The sequence below is a fragment of the Phyllobates terribilis genome, unplaced genomic scaffold (genome assembly GCF_046119375.1).
Source record: "Phyllobates terribilis strain yellow unplaced genomic scaffold, ASM4611937v1 Scaffold_1__5_contigs__length_1240528914, whole genome shotgun sequence".
Taxonomy (NCBI): domain Eukaryota; kingdom Metazoa; phylum Chordata; class Amphibia; order Anura; family Dendrobatidae; genus Phyllobates; species Phyllobates terribilis.
This window is the reverse complement of record NW_027362761.1, coordinates 303,664,499-303,691,276: the sequence shown is the minus strand read 5'-3', so window position 1 is coordinate 303,691,276 and position 26,778 is coordinate 303,664,499. Positions and strand designations below refer to the sequence as shown.

Genomic DNA, 26,778 nt, shown 5'->3' with positions numbered 1-26,778 from the left:
CAAGCAGAAGAGACTTGTTTGTGCTATACAACACAAGGAATGGACATTAGACCAGTGGAAATCTGTGCTTTGGTCTGATGAGTCCAATTTTGAGATCTTTGGTTCCAACCACCGTGTCTTTGTGCGACGCAGAAAAGGTGAACGGATGGACTCTACATGCCTGGTTCCCACCGTGAAGCATGGAGGAGGAGATGTGATGGTGTAGGGGTGCTTTGCTAGTGACACTGTTGGGGATTTATTCAAAATTGAAGGCATACTGAACCAGCATGGCTACCACAGCATCTTGCAGCGGCATGCTATTCCATCCTGTTTGCGTTTAGTTGGACCATCATTTATTTTTCAACAGGACAATGACCCCAAACACACATCCAGGCTGTGTAAGGGCTATTTGACCAAGAGGGAGAGTGATGGGGTGCTACGCCAGATGACCTGGCCTCCAGTCACCAGACCTGAACCCAATCGAGATGGTTTGGGGTGAGCTGGACCGCAGAGTGAAGGCAAAAGGGCCAACAAGTGCTAAGCATCTCTGAATCTTGGAAGGCAATTTTCGGTGGCTTCCTCTTGAAGCTCATCAAGAGAATGCCAAGAGTGTGCAAAGCAGTCATCAAAGCAAAAGGTGGCTACTTTGAAGAACCTAGAATATAAGACATATTTTCAGTTGTTTCACACTTTTTTGTTAAGTATATAATTCCACATGTGTTAATTCATAGTTTTGATGCCTTCAGTGTGAATGTACAATTTTTACAATTTTCAAAGGCATGAAAATACAGAAAAATCTGTAAATGAGAAGGTGTGTCCAAACTTTTGGTCTGTACTGTATGTGTATATATATATATATATATATAATATAGTGTGTGTACACACTCGCTGTATATATTACTATAAAGTCTAGAAACGACCATTACTGTACAATGATTCTAACAAGCTTTTTTTTTTTTTGTTGTTTTTTTTCGTGATCTAAAATAGAAATATAATATTTTATTGTGGGATGCCGCCTTTAAAGGGCTTTATCTGGGACTATTTTATTTTTTTCTTATGGGCTTAAGAACTTCCAGGCAGGTAGTTACTATGCATCTGTCTGTTCTGCCTGGCGTCACTGACCGTTCTGTGGCAATTCTGTGGCTTCCGGTGATGTCACGTTGACAGAGTAGCTTCTCCTCTGCTCTATTGATGGGGCGTGACTACCAATGTCATGCTGCTTGACAGCTGGCTCCCCACTACCTAACTACGGGGAGCTGGCTGTCAATCTGCAAGACATTGGTAGTCATTCCCCATCGATAGAGCAACCCAGAAGAGAAATTGCTGCTCTGTTGATGTGAGGTCAATTGAAGCAGCAGAATTGCCGGTGTAATTGTCTGTGTTCGCTCTGAGCCGGCATTGGCAAGAGTAGGCAGATAGTTATCAACTTGCTAACTCTCAGTTCTTTGCTCTTTAAGAAGAAAATAAAATAGTCCCAGATAATCCATTTAATATTAGTCATTTCTAGAACTCTGCCATCAGCAAGTGCTTAAATTTAAGGAACATAGGTCACTGGGTTGTATTACAAGACCTAATGGCTGGAAACCAACCAGGCATGTGCCATCTGGGCAGGGAGATTTATTGTTCTTCATCTTTTAAGAAGCTTTTGTACTTCCTCCTGAGTAAGACACATAATTTGTAATAGTGTTCCTTGCTAATTACCTCTTTGTATCTTCTCTCCTTTATGAGCATCTTAAAGTGAAATGTATCCTAAAAGACAGATCTTTCCATCCTTCCATTTCTTGTTTTAATGCACCATTAATCCTTTCTGTTTTTAGCAAATGTAACCATTTTTTAAGCCATGTTCTCCAATAACTTGTCATGTTTCCACATCATTGTCATCTGTTTACATAAATGTGTTAATTATCTTATTCTGGTTTGTCTTATGTACGGTACTTGAGAATCTTCTGCTTTAAGGAAACATTCATGGAGATTCATTTATAATGATGATTTATAAGATCTATCTTTGCAAATAGCATTCATCTGCTTTCACTTGCAGCTAAAGGCCCCGTCACACTTAGCGACGCTGCAACAATCCCGACAACGATACGACCTGTCAGGGATCGTTGCTGCGTCGCTATGTGGTCGCTGGTGAGCTGTCAAACAGGCAGGCTCACCAACGATCAGGGGAGCAGCGACATCGTGGAAAGAATCTTTCCACTATGTCCTGCTCCTGGTTACGAGCCTGCTGAAGCAGGAGAAGGCTGGTAACTATGGTAAACATCAGGTTACTAGGGGCACACGAGCTCCTAGTAACCCGTTGTTTATCATGGTTACCACTCTGCTACAGTGAGCGGGAGGTTACCGCTCACTTTAGCAGGCTCCTAGTAACCCGATGTTTACCATAGTTACCAGCCTGATCGCTGCTCCCGCTGGTCACACACAGCGATGTGTGCTGACCAGCGGGAGAGCAACGACCAAAAAATGGTCCAGGACACTTTGCAGCGATCAGCGACCTCACAGCAGGGGCCTGATCGCTGCAAAGTGTCACACATAGCGACATCGCTGGTGAGGTCGCTGTTGCGTCACCAAAACCGTGACACAGCAGCGATCTCGCTATGTGAGACGGGGGCTTTAGTGTCCATAAAATTTTTACAAACCCTCTTATCTAATGTCCTCTTATTTAAGCAGGTCCCCTGCACTTAGCTAATCACACCAGTCCTACTGCTGGGAACTCTTGCAGCCAGCTTTATCCCCCCAAAAAAATCCCTACTGCCAAGGCTGCATTTAACTTTATACTTTCATATTTTTCCTAGAAATCAGTGTATGTCCAAGTAGTTTTTTTTGTGTTTCTCTACCCTGTCCAAGACAAAAAACTTAATTTTCTTAACTTGCAGGATCCTCTATATTATATAATTCTATAAATTGGCCACATACACACAGTGCACAGTTATATTTTGAACCATGCCCCAATTGGGTCAATCATTAGGACTAAATATAGGTAACACTGCTTAGACAAGGTAAGGTAGTGTATGTAGATATGCAAGTAACGATTGTGATCAGACAAAGGAAAGGTCAGATCATTGCAGTGCTGGCACTTATGTCACCTTGGCCCTAGATGTGAATAAGACGTATCATTATGTATGGCTGAATAAGACAGTAATTGCAGCAGCATTAGCAATTGTCCCCGTATGTCTATATAGATTTCCGTATCTAAACCAAAAGGGAATCATTGTCTAAAATGCTGCAGGTATCGTCTCCTCCAAAGAGGAGCACTTGCTGTAGAACATAGTATCAATTATGGAGCAAACAATACAATTCATCTTTTGCACTATTTCGATGTTCATAACATTTAGGGTTCGATTAATCCAGGTGTTTTCTGGCGTTAAACGCCTCCACATGTCCCAAAATTTTGCGCAACAAAGTTGCATAAAAATGTTGTTACTTTTCCAGTATTTACGCCAAATGTGTTTTTCATAAATATTACTGTAAGTAAAGCACTGAAGTCCATTATAACTCTGAACGGATCTCCAGTTTTAGTAATGATTCATTGAAACTTTGATCCTTTGATCTATTTATTTGTATTACTTATTTATCTGTGTTTCAAGAGCTCGGGCTGACCAGCGCAGCACAGAATCACGCCAAATGGTGGAACTGGCAGTTAAAGAACATAAGGCAGAGATTTTGGCTCTTCAACAAGCGCTTAAGGATCAAAAACTCAAGACCGAAAGTCTGTCCGATAAGGTTAGTGTATTAGTTTGCAAATAATTAATGTATGATTGTGGCATTGGCAGCATTTTTTTATTATTTAAATCTATTTTTGGCTAAAAATAATTTTTGCTACAGGGTAAAATGTTTTACTTTTGCTGCCTAGGTGTATCACAGTAAATAGCAGAATGAGTTAAAAATGAACCAGTCAGTGAGTTCCTCGGGCTTTGTAACCATTATCTTCTTGAACTTCGATGAGATCATAAATCTGCTTAGAAGATAGTTTAGGAGAGGACTGATGCTGTCATTATTCACTTGTATTGCTAATGTGAGTGTGCAGTCATGTGACTGAAAGTATGCGATTTGCATACATGCTGTCGCATGCCGACTAGATGTGCTCGACATCCTCAATTTATTTGTATTGAGAGAAGCCAGGCACGTCTATTTGGAGTGTGACCAGAAGCATGAAAATCTCATGCCTGTATGCATCCTCTTTGATTGTGAGCAGAGAGCGTTTCAGAAGACAGAGGCAGGATGGTGACCCTAATTATGGCGTCATCGCCGTTCACTATTTTGGTGGAGTCCTCAAAGTTTTGGAGGATGGTACAGATGAATGACATCTATGTCCACTCCTGAGGTCTTATGTGTGGAGTCTGACCTGAATACCGATGGCCTTGTTGATGCTGGTAGTCAACAACTGCCCTCTTCTGCTCACAAATCCTTCCCAACATCTGCAATGTTGAGTTCCAACTCGCGGGGACATCGCACATCAGTCGGTGATCTGGAAGCTGCAAACGCTGCTGAAGCACGGCAAGGGCGGTGGAAGCTGTAGCTGACTTTCTAAAATGGGCACACACGCAACGTACCTTGACAAGCAGATCCGGGTAGGTTTTGAGAAACCGCTGAACCACCAATTTAAGCACATGGGCCAGGCATGGTACGTGTGTGAGCTCACCTCGCTACAAAACCTCCACCAGGCTCTGGCCATTGTCACACACGACCATGCCTGGCTGTAGGTTTAGCGGTGTCAGCCACAGATATGCCTGCTCTTTCAGAGCTGTCCACAACTCTTCAGCATTGTGCGGTTTGTCACTAAGCATATTCGCTTCAGCATAGCCTGTTGCCGCTTTGCCGAGGCAGTGTTGCAGTGCTTCCAGCTTGTGACTGATATGGTTATTTCGAAGATGGAGGCTGAAGAGGAGGAGGTGCAGGAGCTGTAGAATGTGGGGTCAACCCTGATTGACCCAGGGCCCGCAATCCTCGGTATCGGGAGGACGTCTTTCTTCCCAAGGTCCGACTGGGTCCCAGCTTCCACTATATTAGCCCAGTGTTCCGTCAGCGATATGTACTGTCCCTGCCCAAAAGCACTTGTCCACGTGTCCGTGGTTACATGGACTTTCCCAGTAACTGCGTTGTTGAGGGCACGGCTAATGTTTCGGGACACATGCTTTTGTAATGCTGGGGCGGCACACCGGGAGAAATAGTCGTGGCTGGGGATTGAGTACAGAGGGACGGCTGCTGCCATCAGGTTGCGGAAAGCTTCCGTCTCCACGAGCCTAAAAGCAACATTTCGAGAGCAAGCATTCGCAAAATGTGTGAATTTAGTAGTGTGGCCTGTGGGGCGTTGGCTGCGTATTTGCACTTGCGGTCCAAGGACTGGGATAGGGACAACTGAATGCTGCGCTGGGACAAGGATGTGGACGTGCTTGCTGATTGTGCTAGTTGAGAGTGGGCAACGACAGGTGCAGGGCTGGAGGGATCTTCGCATGCGCCATGGACAGGGGATTGGCGTGCACGCATAACTGCGGAAGAAGCAGTGGTGTCAGCTGCAGACACTGTTCCTGGACCCTGGGGTTTGACCCACTTAGTCGGTTGCTTTGCTGCCATGTGCCTGATCATGCAGGTGGTGGTTAGGCTGCTAGTTTTGCTACCCTTGCTGATGCTGGCCTGGCAGGTGGTGCAAATGGCCTTTTTGGGGTTATCTGCAGAGTCTTTAAAAAACAACCAGATTCGGGAAGACCTAACGGTTGAACTGGCAACTTCCGTCGTGGTGTTGTTACGGGGAGCACTTTCCTGCCTTGTCGGCGGCCACCACACTGCTTCTTCCTGCCTATTGTGGTGCAACGCCTCCCTCCCCCTCTGTGCTGCTGTCCTCGCTCTGCTTGTTCCCCTGCCAGGTTGGGTCATTTACTATATCATCCAACACCTCGTCTTCCACTTCAGCACCCTGGTCCTCCTCCTGACTTTCTGGCAATTGTGTCTCATCATCATCCACCTTTTGCGACAGTAATTGTACTTTTCCACCGTTGCCTTCGTGTGACCGTGGCTGCTCAAATATTTGGGTATCGCTACAGGCGTTCTCCTCTTGACCCGCTTGAAGCTGGCCGGATGAGATGCCCGAATCTATAAATAGAAAAGAGAACAGCTCTTCTGAGTGAGTGTCCAAGTGTGGGATAAGTTGTCTCTGGGCACTCGGCATGGTGGGAGGAAGGAGGATCAGGGTGAGGAATATGCGGTCCGGACTCACGGCTACTGACACTTAACCGTGTGAAAGACAGGGTGGTGGCAAAGTGACTGGAAGCATTATCTGCTATCCAACCAACAACCTTTTGACACAGCTCTGTGTTCAATAGTGGTGTTCTGCGGTCCCTTAGTAATTGGGACAGGAAGGTCTAATGACAAGATGTGGGTGTTTGTTGTGGCACAATTTCAGCTTACCCTAGGCCTCTGCATGCACCATCACCATCATGTCCACTTCCCCGTCCCTTGCCACGTCCCTTGCCCATTTTAAATGGCGAAAAATATTTTCCACGTTCACTACAAATGGCTGTATTTGAACCGCAGTTATGTGATACGTCTGACGGACAACTACGGTTTTAAATAGCGGGCCTGTAGGTTACTATTCTTCACAGCGACCTCGTGTGAATAGCTTCACTGACACTGCAACAAAATGTAAATGGAGGCCAGAAATGGCTGAATTTGGACCGCAGTTATATGTGATACGTCTGACGGACAACCACGGTTTTAAATAGCGGGCCTGTAGGTTACTATTCTTCACAGTGACCTCGTGTGAATAGCTTCACTGACACATTGCAACAAACTGTAAATGGAGGCCAACATTTTCCACGTTCACTACAAATGTCTGGATTTTTATCGCTGTAATATGGAAAAGATCTGGCTGTAGTCTGCAGTGCTAACAAGCAAATGGAGCAGAAAAATGGTGTACTCTGGATTTTTTTTTAAGCAAATAATCAGGATTAAGATAAAAAAAAACAGCCCTGGCCACTGATATCTGGGGCTGTGACTACAAATATCTGTCACAGCAGGATTAGGCTATGTGCCCCCGATGCAGAAATGCTCCGGATTTTTTCCTGAGCGTTTCTGCATCTCCTTGGCGGAAAAAACGCGTGCGGATTGTACATGCGGATTGTACATGCATTTTCCTGCCAGGGACAAGCGGATGTGAAGCGTTCTTCACGTGCATTTCTGCATGCGGGTTGACAAGCGCTTTCCAAGCGATTTTAGCATCACTTGGAAAGTGCTTGACAAATTGGTCACACTATATAAATCCATGCAACCGGCATGGATTTATATAGTGTGACCGAAAGAATGTTAAAAGATAAAAAATAAATATATACTTACCTTCTGATGGCCCCCGGAGTCCTTGTCTTGGCTTGCCGGCAGCTCACGGTAGATTTAAGGACCTGCCGACGTCAGCGGTCGCATGACCCATCATATGACTAAATGACGTCAGCGCAGGTCCTTTAGTCTACCGCAAGCTGCCGGCAAGCCAAGACAAGCACACCGGGGGCCATCAGAAGGTAAGTATAATATTTATTTTTTATTTTATTCTTTTTTTTTTTACAGGTTCTATGGTACCCGGGTCCAGAGGAGAGTCTCCTCTTCTCCAGACCCGGGTACCATCCGCACATTGAAACACATGGATTCCGCATGTACAGCTGCAGTGACGTGGAGTCCATGCGTTCCAATGCAAGTCAATGTTGGCGAAAACGCAGCGCTTCCGCAAAATAATTGGTAGTGCTGCGTATTATTCCGCAATGATAAACCGCAGCGGAAATTTCTGCAGCATGTGCACAGCACATGCGGATTATCATTGGGGAACATGGCTGACCTTCTACCAAGCGTTTTTTAAGCATTTCTGCAGCGGAATTGCCGCTGCGGAAACGCTTAAAAAACGCATAATGGGCACACAGCCTTAGTCAGAACGTGCAATGGACCCTCTTGTGCTGTATGCACTGCAGTCTGCCATAAACCTTGCCTGCCTTGCTTTTTAAGCAAATAACCAGGATTAAGATAAAAAAATTAGCACTGGCCCCTGATATCTGGGGCTATTTCTACAAATATCTGTAAGAACAGCAGCAGCAGACAGAACGTGCAATGGACCCTATTGTGCTGTATTCACTGTCCACAAACCCTGCCTAACTCCTGCTATCACCACTGAATATATGCAGCTGGATTAGTCCACAGAAGGACTGTTAGTTGAGATGGATATATCTATAATATAACGCTGCAAGTGTGTCTCTGTCTGAAGCCTTTATAGACTGCGCATGCGCGACGCGCAGTCTGGCTCCAGAGAGAAGCACGCATCCAGCCGTTACAGGTAAGAGGAGTATATGGTGCCGGAGATCGCAGTATGTGTAGGCACTGAACGCATACCGCGATCTCCGGCGCCAAACTTACATACTTACCTGACCGGGAGGAGCGTTGCCGCGGCGCCTCTCTCCGCCGGATACCGGGGCAGGAGTGCGGCGTCAGATCGGTGCATGCGCATAGCGCTATCCGACGCCATTTTACTGAAGACACATTTGCAGTGTGTCTTCAGCAAAATGGCGCCGGACAGTGCGGTGCTCCGGCGCCGCACTCCTCCCTCGGCCTCCCTCAGAACAGGACGCAGCAGCGCTGGAGCACAGAAGAAAGGTGAGTATAACTTTATTTTTTTGTATGTGTGTACAGTGTGAAAGGGATGAGGGGGCCACACATACCAGGATTGGGGGGTGAGGGGACCATGCATACCAGGATTGTGGGGTGAGGGGATCATGCACACCAGGATGAGGGGTCCCACACATACCTGGATTGGGGGAGAGGGGACCATGCATACCAGGTATGGGGGTGAGGGGTACCACACATACCAGGATTGGGGGGTGAGGGGACCATGCTTACCAGGATTAGGGGGTGAGGGGTACCACACATGCCATGATTGGGGGGTGAGGGGACCATGCATACCAGGATTGGGGTGTGAGGGGTACCACACATACCAGGATTGCGGGGTGAAGGGATCATGCATACCAGGATTGGGGGGTGAGGGGACCATGCATACCAGGATGAGGGGTACCACACATACAATTATTGGGGGGTGAGGGGACGATGCATACCATTATTGGGGGGGGTGAGGGGACGATGCATACCAGGATTTGGGGGGTGAGGGGACGATGCATACCAGGATTGGGGGGTGAGGGGACGATGCATACCAGGATTGGGGGGTGAGGGGACCATGCATACCAGGATTGGGGGGTGAGGGGACCATGCATACCAGGATTGGAGGGTGAGGAGACCATGCATACGAGAATTGGGGGGTGAGGGGACCATGCATACCAGGATTGGGGGTGAGGGGACCATGCATACCAGGATTGGGGGGTGAGAGGACCATGCATAGTTGGATTGGGGGGTGAGGGGACCATGCATACCAGGATTGGGGGGTGAGGGGACCATGCATACCAGGATTGGGGGGTGAGGTGTACCATACATACCAGGATAGGAATGCGGGGTACCATGCATATCAGGATTGGGGAATGAGGGGCCCATGCATACCAGGATGGGGATGAGGGGTGCCATGCATACCAGGATGTGGGTGAGGGGCCTATGCATACCAGAATGAGGGATACCAAACATACCAGGATAGGGATGAGGGATGGGGTACCACACATACCAGGATTGGGTATGAGGGGTGCCACACATACCAGGATTGGGAGGTGAGGGGACCATGCATACCAGGATTGGGCGGTGAGGGGTACCACACATTCCAGGATTGCGGGGTGAGGGGACCATGCATACCAGGATTGGGGGGTAAGGGGACCATGCATACCAGGATGAGGGGTACCACACATGCCATTAATGGCGGGTGAGGGGACCATGCATACCAGGATTGGGGGGTGAGGGGACCATGCATACCAGGATTGGGGGGTGAGGGGATCATGCATACCAGGATTGGGGGGGTGAGGAGACCATGCATACCAGGATTGGGGGGTGAGAGGACCATGCATACCAGGATTGGGGGGGTGAGGGAACCATGCATACCAGGATTGGGGGGTGAGGGGACCATGCATACCAGGATTGGGGGGTGAGGGGATCATGCACACCAGGATGAGGGGTCCCACACATACCTGGATTGGGGGAGAGGGGACCATGCATACCAGGTATGGGGGTGAGGGGTACCACACATACCAGGATTGGGGGGTGAGGGGACCATGCTTACCAGGATTAGGGGGTGAGGGGTACCACACATGCCATGATTGGGGGGTGATGGGACCATGCATACCAGGATTGGGGGGTGAGTGGTACCACACATACCAGGATTGGGGGGTGAGGGGACCATGCATACCAGGATGAGGGGTACCACACATACAATTATTGGGGGGTGAGGGGACGATGCATACCATTATTGGGGGGGGTGAGGGGACGATGCATACCAGGATTTGGGGGGTGAGGGGACGATGCATACCAGGATTGGGGGGTGAGGGGACGATGCATACCAGGATTGGGGGGTGAGGGGACCATGCATACCAGGATTGGAGGGTGAGGAGACCATGCATACGAGGATTGGGGGGTGAGGGGACCATGCATACCAGGATTGGGGGTGAGGGGACCATGCATACCAGGATTGGGGGGTGAGGGGACCATGCATACCAGGATTGGGGGGTGAGGTGTACCATACATACCAGGATAGGAATGCGGGGTACCATGCATACCAGGATGAGGGGTACCATGTATACCAGGATTGGGGAATGAGGGGCCCATGCATACCAGGATGGGGATGAGGGGTGCCATGCATACCAGGATGTGGGTGAGGGGCCCATGCATACCAGAATGAGGGATACTAAACATACCAGGATAGGGATGAGGGATGGGGTACCACACATACCAGGATTGGGTATGAGTGGTGCCACACATACCAGGATTGGGGGGTGAGGGGACCATGCATACCAGGATTGGGCGGTGAGGGGTACCACATATTCCAGGATTGCGGGGTGAGGGGACCATGCATACCAGGATTGGGGGGTAAGGGGACCATGCATACCAGGATGAGGGGTACCACACATACCATTAATGGCGGGTGAGGGGACCATGCATACCAGGATTGGGGGGTGAGGGGACCATGCATACCAGGATTCGGGGGTGAGGGGACCATGCATATCAGGATTGGGGGGGTGAGGAGACCATGCATACCAGGATTGGGGGGTGAGAGGACCATGCATACCAGGATTGGGGGGGTGAGGGGACCATGCATACCAGGATTGGGGGGTGAGGGGACCATGCATACCAGGATTGGGGGGTGAGGGGCGCCATGCATGCCAGAATAGGGATGTGTGGGGTGCCATGCATACCAGAATAGGGATGAGGTGTACCATACATACCAGGATAGGAATGCGGGGTGCCATGCATACCAGGATGAGGGGTACCATGTATGCCAGGATAGGATTGAGGGGTACCATGTATGCCAGGATAGGATTGAGGGGTACCATGTATGCCAGGATAGGATTGAGGGGTACCATGTATGCCAGGATAGGATTGAGGGGTACCATGTATGCCAGGATAGGATTGAGGGGTACAATATATACCAGGATTGGGGATGAGGGGTACCATGTATAGGGGATGAGGGGTACCATGTATACCAGGATTGGGGATGAGGGCCCATGCATACCAGGATGGGGATGAGGGGTGCCATGCATACCAGGATGTGGGTGAGGGGCCCATGCATACCAGGATGAGGGATACCATACATACCAGGATAGGGATGAGGGATAGGGTGCCACGCATACCAGGATTGGGGGTGAAGGGTGCCATGCATACCAGGATTGGGGGTGAGGGGTGCCATGCATACCAGGATAGGATGGTGGGGACAGGATGCGGGCAGCACAAATACCAGGAGTGGGGCAGCGCATACCAGCATGGGAGACCATATACCAATAAAAATGCTCGCCACCCGGGCTTAGAACGGGTTCAATAGCTAGTAGATATATGTTGTGGAATACCTATACTAACTATAAACAAGCAAATCTCTCCCTGACGTAGCAGCAGCTCTCCCTACACTGCCTGTTTCTGGGGTAAACTGTGACGAGCATAGTGGTGCCAGGTCTTATATAGACCTGATGACGCTATGCGGCCAGCCAATCACTGTAATGCCACAACCAACATGGCTACAGCATTACAGTGCGTGGCAAGCAATACCTGCATGTTCATTGGCTCTCTTAAGAGCGCTAAACATGCTGGGCGGGGACCAGAGCTCCCGTCTGAGTAACCCGGAAATACTCGCCGAACTTGTCGAGCACCGTGATGCTCGGGATAATACAGAGTAGTGGCGAGCACTTTCGCTCATCACTTATCATTATATCTCACACACTGAGAAAACCCACTTTAAGCTATGGTGGGGGAGGGCGCTTGTTCTTATTTCCTTTTGAGTGTTGCCCCCTGCTTTTGGTTGGTCAGCATTATACACAAAGATGAAGTCCACACTCCCAGTGAAAACATTAATAACACCCACTTGGACTTAATGAAAATTAACGTCCAAATACTATGATTGCTGATATCTCCACAATCATGAGGCAAAATAAACACAAAACAATATTATTTTATTTCGCTCTCAATCCACTATTGCATGGTGGGTCCAATTCAACTAGAAAAATCAATCAGTGAAAGGTCCAAAAAAAAAATCTCCATATATGATACTGCTTTTTTTTTTTTTGCTTATTCTGTTTCAATAATTTTTATTAAGGGGTTTTTAACATTCTGGGGAGAGGAGAAACAATCATCCAAATCCTCAAACAACAATATATAGAATTTACATATATAATAAGGTTACAAACAATGAGACTTATTAATTTAAACAAAAACATAATAACTTACTTCAAAGTTAAGCCAAGCTATAATTATGAAAGGGAAAAAAGGAAGATAATATTAAAATGAGGACAATAAAGGACACGGAGAAGATAGGAAGGATATGGGAAGGGAGAAAACAAAACTTGGAGTAAAGGGAAGGGGAGAGGGGTATAGGGAAGGATAAATAGGATAGGGAAGATAGCGGTAAGAAGGGCAAGGGAAATTAAAGGGGGAAACAGAAGAAGTTAGTCTTCTGAGATTATATTTCACACATAAAGAATCATAGTATAAAACTTACTATTGATAACAAGGAGAGAAGATAAGATTGTTATCATTTGATCATACTGGAAGAATTTCAGTGTAACGTTTGGGTAGCTAATTCCGCATGGGAAGAATAGTGAGAATTCCATAGTGACCTTTTAGAATGATAATTTAATATAGAGTTGTTTTTTAGGGAAAAAGCCAGTTCAAAGGTATTATGATGAGTGACCTTTTCCAAAATATCGTTTATGGTAGGTATGTCAACAGCTTTCCATTTAGCAGTGATAAGAAGTTTAGCTACTGAAAAAATATGTATTGATGTTTGATTTTTTGGGGGGAGAGTACCTATCTCTAAAGATAAAAGAAATAATTGTAGAGTCATATGTAGTTTTTTTCTTCCCCAAGATGTAGAGAAAGTCATAAATCTCTTTCCATAATAATTTTATTTTTGGACAGGTCCAAAAAATATGCATTATGTTGCATTTGCTCCTGCATTTTCTCCAACATAGGTCGGAATAGTCTGGGTAGGCTTCTTTGAGTCTGACAGGAGTCAAATGCCATCGGGAAATTATTTTGAAAAAATTTTCTTGAATATTTGCATTAATAAAAAAATTATATGTGTATTTTAGTGTATGTTGCCAGTCACTTTTGGAAAAATTCTTGTGAAGGTCAGCTTCCCATTTTAAGATTTGTTTAGATTTGGAGAATTCAAGGTCCAAATTGAATAGGGAATATATATTTTTCGTATTCCATATTTTATCTGAAGAAGGTTGGTCTAATAACGTAATGATGATCCGTGGTAAGGCCAAAGGTAGTGATGTTTTATTTCTTATCAGTTTCCTTAGTTCTATCAAGTTGAAAACTTCCTCTTCTGGTAGACCGTAAATAATTTTTAAAGTATAAAAGTTTAGTATTGTGTCTTTATTTGGGCCTGTAAGAATATGAGAATAGTCTTTAATTCCTAATTTAGTCCATTTCCCAGTTGGAAATTTTGGAATAATTAGACTGAAAGTATTTAAAGGAACTTTTTCAGGGGGATAGGGACAAATTTTGTCTAGAGATAGTTTGTAAAGTCTTTTCCATTGTGTAATGGTGGATTTTAAAAGAGGATGAGATGGTAATGATAGATTTGGGATTAATAAATGGATTAGGGAAGATAAAGGGATATTTCTGTTTGAATATTCTTCTAAAGAGACCCAATTTTGTATGTTGTTTTTTAATAGCCATTTCTTGCTTTGTAATACGATATTAGTCTCGTAATACGCGCAAATATTGGGTAAAGCTATACCTCAGTTCGCCTTACTTTTGAAGAGAAGATTTTTATTTACTCTTGGAGGTTTGTTCTGCCAAATATAATCTGCTAATTGCTTGTGCAATTTTTGAATCCAGTGAGGGGGTATAAGAAGAGGAATTGATCTAAAAATATATAGGAGTCTAGGAAGAATCCTCATGTTGTATGTTATTATTCTTCCTAGCCAAGATGTGTCAGTTTTAGCAAAATTTCTTAGCGTGTTCTGAATTTCTTTAAATATTTCTGAAAGGTTTGTCTCGACTATATGACTTAAAGATTTCGTTATTCTTATACCTAAAAAAGTGATTTTGGACTCCTCCCAAGAAAAAGGGAACTCACCCTTAATGATGTTTTTTAAATTCGAATCCAAGTAAAAAGTGAGGATTTTTGATTTTCTTTCATTTACTTTATATTAAGAAACAAATGAGAACTTTTCAGTTATTTTGGTTATTTCACGAAGAGAATTTAAAGGATCCGTAATGGTTATGAGGATGTCGTTGGCAAAAATCCTATCTTGTGCTGCCTCAATCCCGAGGAAATTCCCTTGATATTTTTATTAAGTCTGATTAGTTCTGCAAGGGGTTCTATTGATAGGGTAAATAGTAGCGGTGAAAGGGGCAACCCTGACGAGTACCATTGGTTAAAGGAAATAAGTTAGAGTAGTGATTATTAACTATAGTTTTGGCGGAAAGATTTGAGTAGAGCGCTATGATAGAGTTTAATATATTGCCTTCAGAGTCAAATTTTTTAAGTGTTAAAATCATGTAGTTCCAATTTATGGGATCAAACGCTTTTTCGGCATCTATTGATAATAAGATTGATGGGATTTTTTCGTTTTCGATCATAGATAGTAGATTTATCACTCTTCTGGTGCTATCTGGGGCTTGTCTATTTTTAACGAAACCTACTTGGTCAAAATGAATTAATTCTGGAATAATATCTTTCATTCTATCTGCTATAATTTTTGCGTATAATTTAACATCTACGTTAAGTAGGGAAATGGGACGGTAGTTTTGTGTTAATTCTAAGTTGCTATTTGGTTTGGGGATAACTGTAATATTTGCGAGTAAGGATTCCCTCGGAAAAGAGCTAGCACAGGAATTAAAATTAAAGAAGGAAAGTAAAGGTTTTGTTAAATACTGCTGCAATATTTTATAGTATTCATTGGGGTATCCGTCTGGGCCTGGGGATTTATTGTCTTTGAGTTTAGTAATAGCAGAGATTATCTCTTCTTTAGTGAAGGGTTCATTTAAAGAATTAAGTTGTTCTGGATTTAATTTAGGTAGAGAGACCTCTTCTAGGAATTTGTTAATATCTTCTGTATTAGGTTGTAAATTGTTTGGGTCGTCCTTTATATTGTATAGATTGGAATAAAATTTCCCAAACTGATCTACAATAGTTTGGGGGGATGAAGAGTAACAGTCTGGGTCCTCTATTTTTAAGATTTTATTCTTGTTTTGAAACGTTGATTTTTCACTCTGTTTGCGGTAAGTTTGGACATTTTATTTTAACCACTTCGCACCAGAGCCTGTTTTTGCCTTCGTGACTGGGCCAATTTTTTCAATTCTGACCACTGTCACTTTATGAGGTAATTACTCTGGAACGCTTCAACGGATCCCCCTGATTCTGAGAATGTTTTTTCTTGACATATTGTACTTCGTGATAGTGGTAAAATTTCTTCGATATCACTTGCGTTTATTTGTGAAAAAATCGGAAATTTGGCGAAAATTTTGAAAATTTTGCAATTTTCAAACTTTCAATTTTCATGCCCTTAAATCAGAGAGATTTGTCACACAAAATGGTTAATAAATAACATTTCCCACATGTCTACTTCACATCAGCACAATTTTGGAACCAAAATTTTTTTTTGTTAGGAAGCTATAAGGGTTAAAAGTTGACCAGCGATTTCTCATTTTTACAACAAAATTTACAAAAACATTTTTTTAGGGACCACATCTTATTTGAAGTAACTTTGAGGGGCCTTTATGACAGAAAATACCCAAAAGTGATACCATTCTAAAAACTGCACCCCTCAAGGTGCTCAAAACCACATTCAAGAAGTTTATTAACCCTTCAGGTGCTTCACAGGAATTTTTGGAATGTGGAAGAAAACAATGAACATTTAACTTTTTTTTCACAAAACTGCTACTTTAACCTCAAATTTTTAATTTTCACAAGGGCAGCCAGAAAAAATGGACCCCAAAATGTGTTGTGCAATTTCTCCTGAGCACGCTGATACCCCATATGTGGTGCAAAGCCACTGTTTGGGCACACGGCATGGCTTGGAAGGTAAGGAGCGCCATTTGACTTTTGGAATGGAAATTTGACTGGAATCGATAGCGGACGCCATGTTGCATTTGGAGAGCCCCTGAGGTGCCTAAACAGAGGAAACCCCCAACAAGTGACCCCATTTTGGAAACTAGACCCCTCAAGGAACTTATCTAGATGTGTGGTGAGCACCTTGAACCCCCAGGGGCTTCACAGAATTTTATAATGTTGAAGTGTGAAAATAAAAAAACACATTTTTAACACAAAACTGCTACTTTAGCCTCAAATTTTTAATTTTCACAAGGGCAGCCAGAAAAAATGGACCTCATAATGTGTTGAGCAATTTCTCCTGAGCACGCTGATACCCCATATGTGGTGCAAAACCACTGTTTGGGCGCACGGCATGGCTCGGAAGGTAAGGAGCGCCATTTGACTTTTGGAATGGAAATTTGACTGGAATGGATAGCGGACGCCATGTTGCATTTGGAGAGCCCCTGAGGTGCCTAAACAGAGGAAACCCCCAACAAGTGACCGAATTTTACAATCTACTCCTCTGTATAAATTAATCTAGTGGTGGGAAAATAAGTTGATAGGTAAATGGTCACTAAACCCATAGATGAATTCCCAGAGAGGTGTCATTTCCAAAATGGGGTCACTTCAGGGGGGATTCTGCTGTTCTTGCACTTTTCAGAGGCGCTAAGTACCAGAACTAAAGAATCCCCCCTGAAGTGACCCCATTTTGGAAATGACACTCCTCTGGGAATTCATCTATGGGTTTAGTGACCATTTTAACTCAATGGATGATTTCCAGAAACAAGCAAGCAATGGAAGGTTTCGATTCTGGAGAACCCCCCCCCCTGGAAATTAAGTGAGCTCTACTCGAATGTGTCATTCACTAAATGAACCAAATGTTTGAATGACAAATTGGGATACATTTTTACAGTTTAAAAACGTGGTTCTGTGTGGAAGATTTTAAAGCAGTCAGTGACGCATAAGGCTGGCAATGATGGGCATTGTGGGCTATAGTAGCTGTTATCACGCCTCATTCCTCTCTTAGTACATACACGACATCTTTTCTGGGGGTTCCTTCTTGTTTCCGTTGCTGGAATAAGTGCAATAAAATGTCGCTCAGTGAGTCTTTTCACATCCTCAGATTCTAATGGATGAGCGGGGCTAACACTTTGAAAGACAAGATTTTCAATTACCTTTTCTTGATAATCAAGAAAAGGATCTGAATTTCCTGCTTTTTTGTACAACACAAAAGAATTGTATGTGGCCACCTGAAACAAATAAATAACCAACTTTTTATACCAGGTATAGGACTTTCTTGATACCTGGTATGGCTGTAGAACCTGGTCTGCAAGGTCCACCCCCCCCATGTGTTTGTTGTAGTCAATGACTGACACAGGTTTTTGCTTCGGAGTGGTGGATCCTAGTTCTACAGTGGCCCTTGTGGCATCTGTGTGGATCGAGCTGAGGGCAAAAATATCCTCTTATCCCTATATTTCAGGGCAAGCAGCTCTCCGTTGCGTACAGCCCCTGACTGCCCCTTTTGAAACTTTTGGTTGACCAATGGTTGTGGAAACCCCTGACGGTTTTTACGGATGGTCCCACAAGCCCCGATGTGTTCAACCAGACTTTTAAATAGGGGTATGCTGGTGTAAAAATTGTCCACATATAGATTGTAGCCTTTTTGAAAAAATGGACTTATCAGCTCCCAAACAATTTTTCCAGATGTCCCCAGATAAGTAGGGCATCCTGGTGGGTTTAGCTGGCTATCTTTCCCCTCATATATGCGAAAAGCGGATGTGTATCCGGTTGAACTTTCGCACATTTTATAGATCTTTATTCCAAACCTTGCCCTTTTAGATGGGATAAATTGCTTGAGGTGCAGTCTTCCTTTGAATTTTACAAGGGACTCATCTATAGAAATATTTTGTGTTGGGGTGTAGAGCCTTAAGAATTTTTCTGACAAATTTTCAATGATGGGTCTAATTTTATATAACCTGTCATGTTCTGGGGCATTTCTGGGCAGGCATTGACTATTGTCGTTAAAATGCCAAAACCGCATGAGCATTTCATAACGGGTCCTAGGCAGAACGACTGAAAACATAGGGGTGGCTTGAACAGGGTGGTTGGACCAGTAGGATCGAATGCTCGGTTTTTTAACAAGCCCCATGGCAAATGTAAGTCCTAAAATTTTTTTTTATTTCCGGGACATTAGTTGGTGTCCATAAATTTGCCCTAGCATAGTAACATCGGGGATTCTGGCTTATGAATTGGGATGCATGTAAATTTGTTTGCACGACAATATGCTCTAGCAAGCTGTCTGTAAAAAAACAAATTAAAAAAATTAATTGGTCCAAAATCTTCCACCTCCACATTTATACCAGGAATGGCGTTGAAATCAGGGCTGAATGGAGCAGCTGAATCCGAAGCCTCCCATCTGGGAAATGCTAGATCATGTGGCAAAGCCCCTTGTACATTGGCGTGCGCCAATTCACTAGTAGCAGGGACAGCGCTTGTGCTGGGCAGTGTTCCCTGATTTGGAGACGTTTCTCCAGTAGCGCTATTTGCCCCTATTGCTGTACTGGTCCTTGGGCTTGAGGATGGACCAGAATCACTGCTCATTTCTGAGCTCTCAGTGCTCAGTGTTGCCGCTACTAAAGCCCTCAAAATCCACATCTCCATCTGACATTGCACTGTCATCAGTGTCAGAACATAGCAGGGCATACACCTCCTCTGCGGTATAAGTCTGACAGGCCATTTTATTTTTATATTTTTTGACCGGACTGAACGGACCGGACTGAACGGACCGGACTGACTGAACGGACCGGACTGACTGAACGGACCGGACTGACTGAACGGACCGGACTGACTGAACGGACCGGACTGACTGAACGGACCGGACTGACTGAACGGACCGGACTGACTGAACGGACCGGACTGACTGAACGGACCGGACTGACTGAACGGACCGGACTGACTGAACGGACCGGACTGACTGACCTGACCGGACTGACTGACCTGACCGGACTGACTGACCTGACCGGACTGACTGACCTGACCGGACTGACTGACCTGACCGGACTGACTGACCTGACCGGACTGACTGACCTGACCGGACTGACTGACCTGACAGGACTGACTGACCTGACAGGACTGACTGATCTGACAGGACTGACTGATCTGACAGGACTGACTGACAGGACTGACTGACCTGACAGGACTGACTGACCTGACAGGGCTGACTGATCTGACAGGACTGACTGATCTGACAGGACTGACTGATCTGACAGGACTGACTGATCTGACAGGACTGACTGATCTGACAGGACTGACTGATCTGACAGGACTGACTGACCTGACACGACTGACTGACCTGACACGACTGACTGACCTGACACGACTGACTGACCTGACACGACTGACTGACCTGACAGGACTGACTGACCTGACAGGACTGACTGACCTGACAGGACTGACTGACCTGACAGGACTGACTGACCTGACAGGACTGACTGATCTGACACGACTGACTGATCTGACACGACTGACTGATCTGACACGACTGACTGATCTGACACGACTGACTGATCTGACACGACTGACTGACTGATCTGACAGGACGGACGGACTGACTGACTGATCTGACAGGACTGACTGATCTGACAGGACTGACAGGACTGACTGATCTGACAGGACTGACTGATCTGACAGGACTGACTGATCTGACAGGACTGACTGGACTGACTGATCTGACTGGACTGACTGATCTGACTGGACTGACTGATCTGACTGGACTGACTGATCTGACTGGACTGACTGATCTGACTGGACTGACTGATCTGACTGACTGAATGACTGACTGACTGACTGACTGGACTGACTGACTGACTGGACTGACTGACTGACTGACTGACTGACTGGACTGACTGATCTGACAGGACTGACTGATCTGACAGGACTGACTGATCTGACAGGACTGACTGGACTGACTGATCTGACTGGACTGACTGATCTGACTGGACTGACTGATCTGACTGGACTGACTGATCTGACTGGACTGACTGACTGACTGACTGGACTGGACTGGACTGACTGACTGACTGGACTGGACTGACTGATCTGACAGACTGACTAACCCTAACCTTACTTTATTTTTTGATTTTGATTTTTCACTTTCACAGTGGCAAGGCTGACAGCTCTTGTCACAGTGTTTCTCCTCTGCTCTCTCACTGAGATCGGAGGAGAATCAATGTATTTATCAGGCAGATCGCCCGGGAAAGTTTGTTGCTTAAACAAACTTCCCTGGTGATCTTTCTGATTGGCTGGTGTGACGCTGACATCATCGAGACCTGAGCCAGTCAGGTCTCGATGATGTCAGAGGTCACAGCACCGGGATCCCCGCCGCTGGTAAGGTATGTGGGGGGTCCCGATCGCCGACCACCGGCTGTCACTATCTTTTAAATGCTGCGATCGCTATGGATCGCGGCATCTAGAAGATAGGAACAGGTTAACATCATGGGGATCTGATCCAATCAGGTCCCCATGATGCCACATGTCAGAGCTATCGCTCTGAACCGGTACCGCAGCGCTAGCAGGACCCTGGGGGTCCTGAGCGCTGCGGGACCACCCACCGTTTTTAAACGTCGGCGCTGCACAGAGCCCAGCAAGCGCCGACGTTTATGTACAGTGGGCGGTCGGGAACCGGTTAAGAGAAATAAAAATTTTGCCGAGGAAATGTAATAATTTTATCGTAATCTTTTAAAAGGAGGGCTTTAAATTCTGACCTGAGTTTTAATAGATTAGTGTGTGTTTGGGTTGATGGGTTTTTTTGTTGATTTTTTTCTTCTATGTTGATTTTTTTAGTAATTTCCTTTATTTGTTCTTTAGTCTTTGTTTTGTGAATAGAGTTTATTTGTATCAAAGTTCAGTGAATGACAGCCTTGTGGGCATTCCATAAAGAGTTAGGAGATATTTCGGGGGAATTATTTTCTTTAAAATAATTTTCCAAGGCAATTTCTATTTTCTTTTTATATAAAGGATAATTAAAGAAAAAGGAGTTACCTTTCCAGTCTTGGAGGGAGGGGGGGTGGGGGCCTTTAATGACGACATCCCTAATTTGCATGTTATTGGAGCATGGTCTGACCATGTAATATGACCTATGGAGGCTTCTACAAATTTTTTGAATTGATGATATATCAGTGAGTATTAAATCAATCCGCTATATGATACTACTTTTGAGTACTGCACCACTGGTTTCTTTTTACAGTCCTGTTGTCATTTTCACCCCGAAGTCTGAGGAAAGTTAAGAAAAGGGGTAAATCTTTAGGCCATGTTGATAGCGTGAAGGAAATAGAGCTACAGCATTAACAGTATTTTAAGCCAAATGTATCTGAATTTTGTTGCCATGGTGCAGGATTAAGTCCCAATCAAGAAATACATTCTATTTTACAAGGGGCCGAAATTAGACAGCTACTTATTAAGCAAGATTTCTTTACAGCTAGGATCTCATGAAGTGAAATAGATTTCTATGTGGGGAGGTCAGAGTAACAATCCTACATAGGTTCTAAACTGACTACATATAAGGTTGCAGTCAGACGGCTGTATAATGTGCAGCGAGATCGGAACGCAGGGCACGGACTGGCTGGCAGCTCTGCAAGCGTGACAGCTGCATAAAGATACATAAAGCTGTCACATTCGGTTGGGGAGAGCTGCAGGTCAGTCCGTGCACTGCGTTCTGATCTTGCTCCGATTTACAATGCCGCCTGACTGCTCCCTAAGATGGGCCAAGTGCCCAGACCAGGAGGGGGCTGCAGCTAAGTAACTGTGGATGCGGAACAATATGCACATATTGACAATTATGTAAATTTATTGTCCATTTTATGCTAATCTTTTCACTGTATTTAATTACACAGTTGCACTATATGAATATAAATTAGATAGCCATTGGCCAACTTCTATTCCTCCAAACCCACCCATATACATGCATGCGTGGCTAGTAAAAACAAAGGATAGGGTATGTCGAAATCCAATAAGCCCATGTTAGGCTGTGTGCCCACGATGCGTTTTTTAAGCATTTTTGCAGCAGCAATTCCGCTGCAGAAACCCTTAAAAAACGCTTGGTAGAAGGCATGCCATGGTCCCCAATGATAATCCGCATGTGCTGTGCACATGCTGCGGAAATTTCTGCTGCGGATTATCATTGCGGAAAAAAACGCAGCATTACCAATTATTTTGCGGAAGCGCTGCATTTTCGCCGCCATTGACTTGCATTGGAACGCATGGATTACGCATCACTGCATCTGTACATGCGGAATCCAAGCGTTTCAATGTGCGGATGGTACCCGGGTCTGGTGGAGAGGAGACTCTCCTCCGGACCCGGGTACCATAGTACCTGTAAAAAAAAGAATAAAATAAAAAATAAATATTATACTTACCTTCTGATGGCCCGCGGTGTGCTTGTCTCTGCTTGCTGGCAGATCGCGGTGGACTCAAGGACCTGCGCTGACGTCATTTTGTCATGTGACGGCAGGTTCTTCAGTGTACCGCGAGCTGCCGGCAAGCCAGGACGGATGGAATAAAGTCTCCCGGGGCCATCAGAAGGTAAGAATATATTTATTTTTTACCATTCTTTCGGTCACACTATATAAATCCATTCCGGTTGCCAAGTTGTCAAGCACTTTCCAAGTGATGCTAAAATCGCTTGGAAAGCGCTTGTCAACCCGCATGCGGAAATGCACGTGAAGAACGCTTCACATCCGCTTGTCCCTGGCAGGAAAAACGCATGTACAATCCGCATGTACAATCCGCATGCGTTTTTTCTGCCAGGGAGATGCAGAAACGCAAAGGAAAAATCCGGATCATTTCTGCATCGTGGGCACATAGCCTTAGATGGTAGACTGGTTCATCTAATGTGTATGGCCAACCTAACTCATTTAATAACAATTCTATAGATATTTGTTTAACATTAGAGAATAAAACACTAATGATTTCATCAATCACACAGCTAAATGATCTGGAGAAGAAACACGCAATGCTGGAAATGAATGCACGCAGCTTGCAGCAGAAACTGGAGACTGAGCGTGAATTGAAGCAACGACTCCTTGAAGAGGTATAAGGACTCTCTCCATACATATCTCAGAGCCTTTTAGTTTTCAGACCACTAAAATATCCTGTTTTATGTGAGCAGCAAGCTAAACTTCAGCAGCAAATGGATCTTCAAAAGAATCACATCTTTCGTTTGACTCAAGGACTTCAAGAAGCTTTGGATCGAGCAGACTTGCTGAAGACAGAAAGAAGTGATTTAGAATATCAGCTCGAGAACATGCAGGTAAGGACTTTGTGGCATAGTTTGAAGGTATCATTGGTCAGTACTCTGGTGGAAGACGTGGTGTTTCATCCCTTAGGCTCTCTACTCTCATGAAAAAGTAAAAATGGAGGGGACCATTTCTCAACAAACTAAACTCATTGACTTCTTGCAAGCAAAAATGGATCAACCATCTAAGAAGAAAAAGGTGAGCATAGGTGCACAAAAGCATTCACTAAACACGTACTTTTAGTATGTTTTTTTTTTACCAGATTGAAGCATCTTTACAAAAATAGTAGCCTGTGTTGCAGGGTTTATTTGGCAGGCGCAGGGACGACCCCAATCAAACATCACAAATACCTTTGCAGTACAATGAGTTAAAGGTGGCGCTAGAAAAGGAGAAGTTACGGACAGCAGAACTTGAGGAAGCACTACAAAAAACAAGGATAGAGCTGCGATCTGCCAGGGAGGAAGGTAAGATGGTCATTCCTCATTGATTAGTAGGAGCTCCGTTGGCTTCTATAATGTTAGTCAAAGCCAACATAGCAAATGGAATAGAAACCATTGTCTCACAGCACTCAATGTGAAGGCTGGTATGGAACAGAGTCTATGGATATACTCCCAAATACTCAGACTAAGGTCTACTAGATTATTTTCTTTCTCAAAATTGACAACTGTGAAGATGATGATGAACAGTCTTCTACTACTTATGAAGGTTTACTATTGATATGTATGATGAGTGTATCTTCTGATCACTGCATATATTTTTATATTCGTGGATGGGCTTTTTAGTATGCTTTTTTCCCTATTATGCAGCTGCACATCTGAAAGTGGCTGATCATCCTCTTCCATCTACACCGGGAACAGCAAGGCAGCAGATTATAATGTCTGCACTGGTCAGGTCTCCAGAGCATCAGCCAAATGCTGTCAGCTTGCTGGCTCCTCAATCCAGTCGTAGAAAAGAATCCTCTGCTCCTGAAGGTGAGAACATGTGGAGTAAATGTGCCAGTAACTGCTTATGGTGACAGTCTAGAATCTTATTTTCCAGCTGGAATTATCTGAATGACTGGCATGTTGTATATCATGAAAGAAAACAACTCTTTTATTTTGGTTTTTGCAGAATTTAGTCGTCGCCTTAAAGAACGAATGCATCATAATATTCCGCACAGATTTAACGTTGGTCTTACTATGCGGGCAGCCAAATGTTCTGTATGCTTGGATACTGTGCACTTTGGACGCCAAGGAGCTAAGTGTTTAGGTAAGAAACATTGTAATCTCTCACATGACCATAACACTTGAGACATTAGTAAGGGCTTATTGACACACTCGTCACTTCCTGAGCAGAATTTTTAATATCCATTTCTATTTGTTTTTCTATAAGAATGTCAGGTCATGTGTCACCCAAAGTGTTCCTCCTGCCTCCCAGCTACATGTGGCCTCCCTGCAGAATATGCTACACATTTCACTGAAGCCTTTTGTAGAGAGAAGATGAATTCACCTGGAATGCAAATGAAGGACGTGACTGGCTCTCTGCGCCTGGAAGGCTGGATGAAGATCCCAAGGTATGTCACACGCATGCATGGGAGGCTAGTCAGACAGGTGGGTTCCCGGCAGCTTCTCACCACTCGCTCCCCTTGAATGACGGGTCTTTCTCTGCATGCATGTGTGACGACATAGCATTTAATCTTAATTATGATAGACGTATATTTTCAGGAGGCCAGGAGACATAGACTGTTGTTCATATGAGTCTGAAAGTGGACTCAATTCCTATTCAACAATTCACCAACATCAATTCAAGAGTCAACATTCAGACAATAGTCTGTTTCTTGACCTACTTAAGAAAAACACATCAATTCAAGAGTCAACTTTCAGACTCATATGAACAATAGCCTATATCTCCTGGCCTAGTGAAAATATACACTACCGTTCAAAAGTTTGGGGTCACCCAGACAATTTTGTGTTTTCCATGAAAACTCATACTTTTATTTATCTAATGAGTTGAAAAATTAATAGAAAATATAGTCCAGACATTGACAAGGTTAGAAATAATGATTTTTATTTGAAAGAATAATTTGCTCCTTCAAAATTTGCTTTTGTCAAAGAATGCTCCCTTTGCAGCAATTCCAGCATTGCAGACCTTTGGCATTCTAGTTGTTAATTTGCTGAGGTAATCTTGAGAAATTTCACCCCATGCTTCCTGAAGCCCCTCCCACAAGTTGGATCGGCTTAATGGGCACTTTTTGCGTACCATACGGTCAAGCTGCTCCCACAACAGCTCAATGGGGTTGAGATCTGGTGACTGCGCTGGCTACTCCATTACAGATAGAATACCAGCTGTTTGCTTCTTCCCTAAATAGTTCATGCATAATTTGGAGGTGTGCTTTGGGTCATTGTCCTGTTGTAACATGAAATTGGCTCCAATCAAGCGCTGTCCACAGGGTATGGCATGGCGTTGCAAAATGGAGTGATAGCCTTCCTTATTCAAAATCCCATTTACCTTGTACAAATCTCCCACTTTACCAGCACCAAAGCAACCCCAGACCATCGCATTACCTCCACCATGCTTGACAGATGGCGTCAGGCACTCTTCCAGCATCTTTTCAGTTGTTCTGAGTCTCACAAATGTTCTTCTGTGTGATCCAAACACCTCAAACTTTGATTTGTCTGTCCATAAAACTTTTTTCCAATCTTCCTCTGTCCAATGTCTGTGTTCTTTTGCCCATATTAATCTTTTCCTTTTATTAGCCAGTCTCAGATATGGCTTTTTCTTTGCCACTTTGCCCTGAAGGCCAGCATCCCGGAGTCGCCTCTTCACTGTAGACGTTGACACTGGCGTTTTGCTTGTACTATTTAATGAAGCTGCCAG

General features: G+C 44.6%; 1 protein-coding gene across 8 annotated transcripts in view; it reads left to right on the top strand.

Annotated features, from left to right (window-relative positions):
• Positions 1–26,778, top strand: part of CIT (citron rho-interacting serine/threonine kinase) — a 217,511-nt gene that overhangs the window by 140,306 nt on the left and 50,427 nt on the right. For 5 of the 8 annotated variants that reach the window (XM_073673358.1, XM_073673371.1, XM_073673351.1 and 2 more), the window contains 8 exons: positions 3,567–3,702; positions 23,613–23,717; positions 23,796–23,936; positions 24,013–24,120; positions 24,212–24,386; positions 24,729–24,893; positions 25,033–25,170; positions 25,294–25,474. In XM_073673358.1, the coding sequence (XP_073529459.1) occupies positions 3,567–3,702; positions 23,613–23,717; positions 23,796–23,936; positions 24,013–24,120; positions 24,212–24,386; positions 24,729–24,893; positions 25,033–25,170; positions 25,294–25,474 (1,149 nt within the window). The remainder of the gene's footprint in view (positions 1–3,566; positions 3,703–23,612; positions 23,718–23,795; positions 23,937–24,012; positions 24,121–24,211; positions 24,387–24,728; positions 24,894–25,032; positions 25,171–25,293; positions 25,475–26,778) is intronic. The other 3 variants (XM_073673362.1, XM_073673347.1, XM_073673339.1) reach the window with 1 other exon arrangement.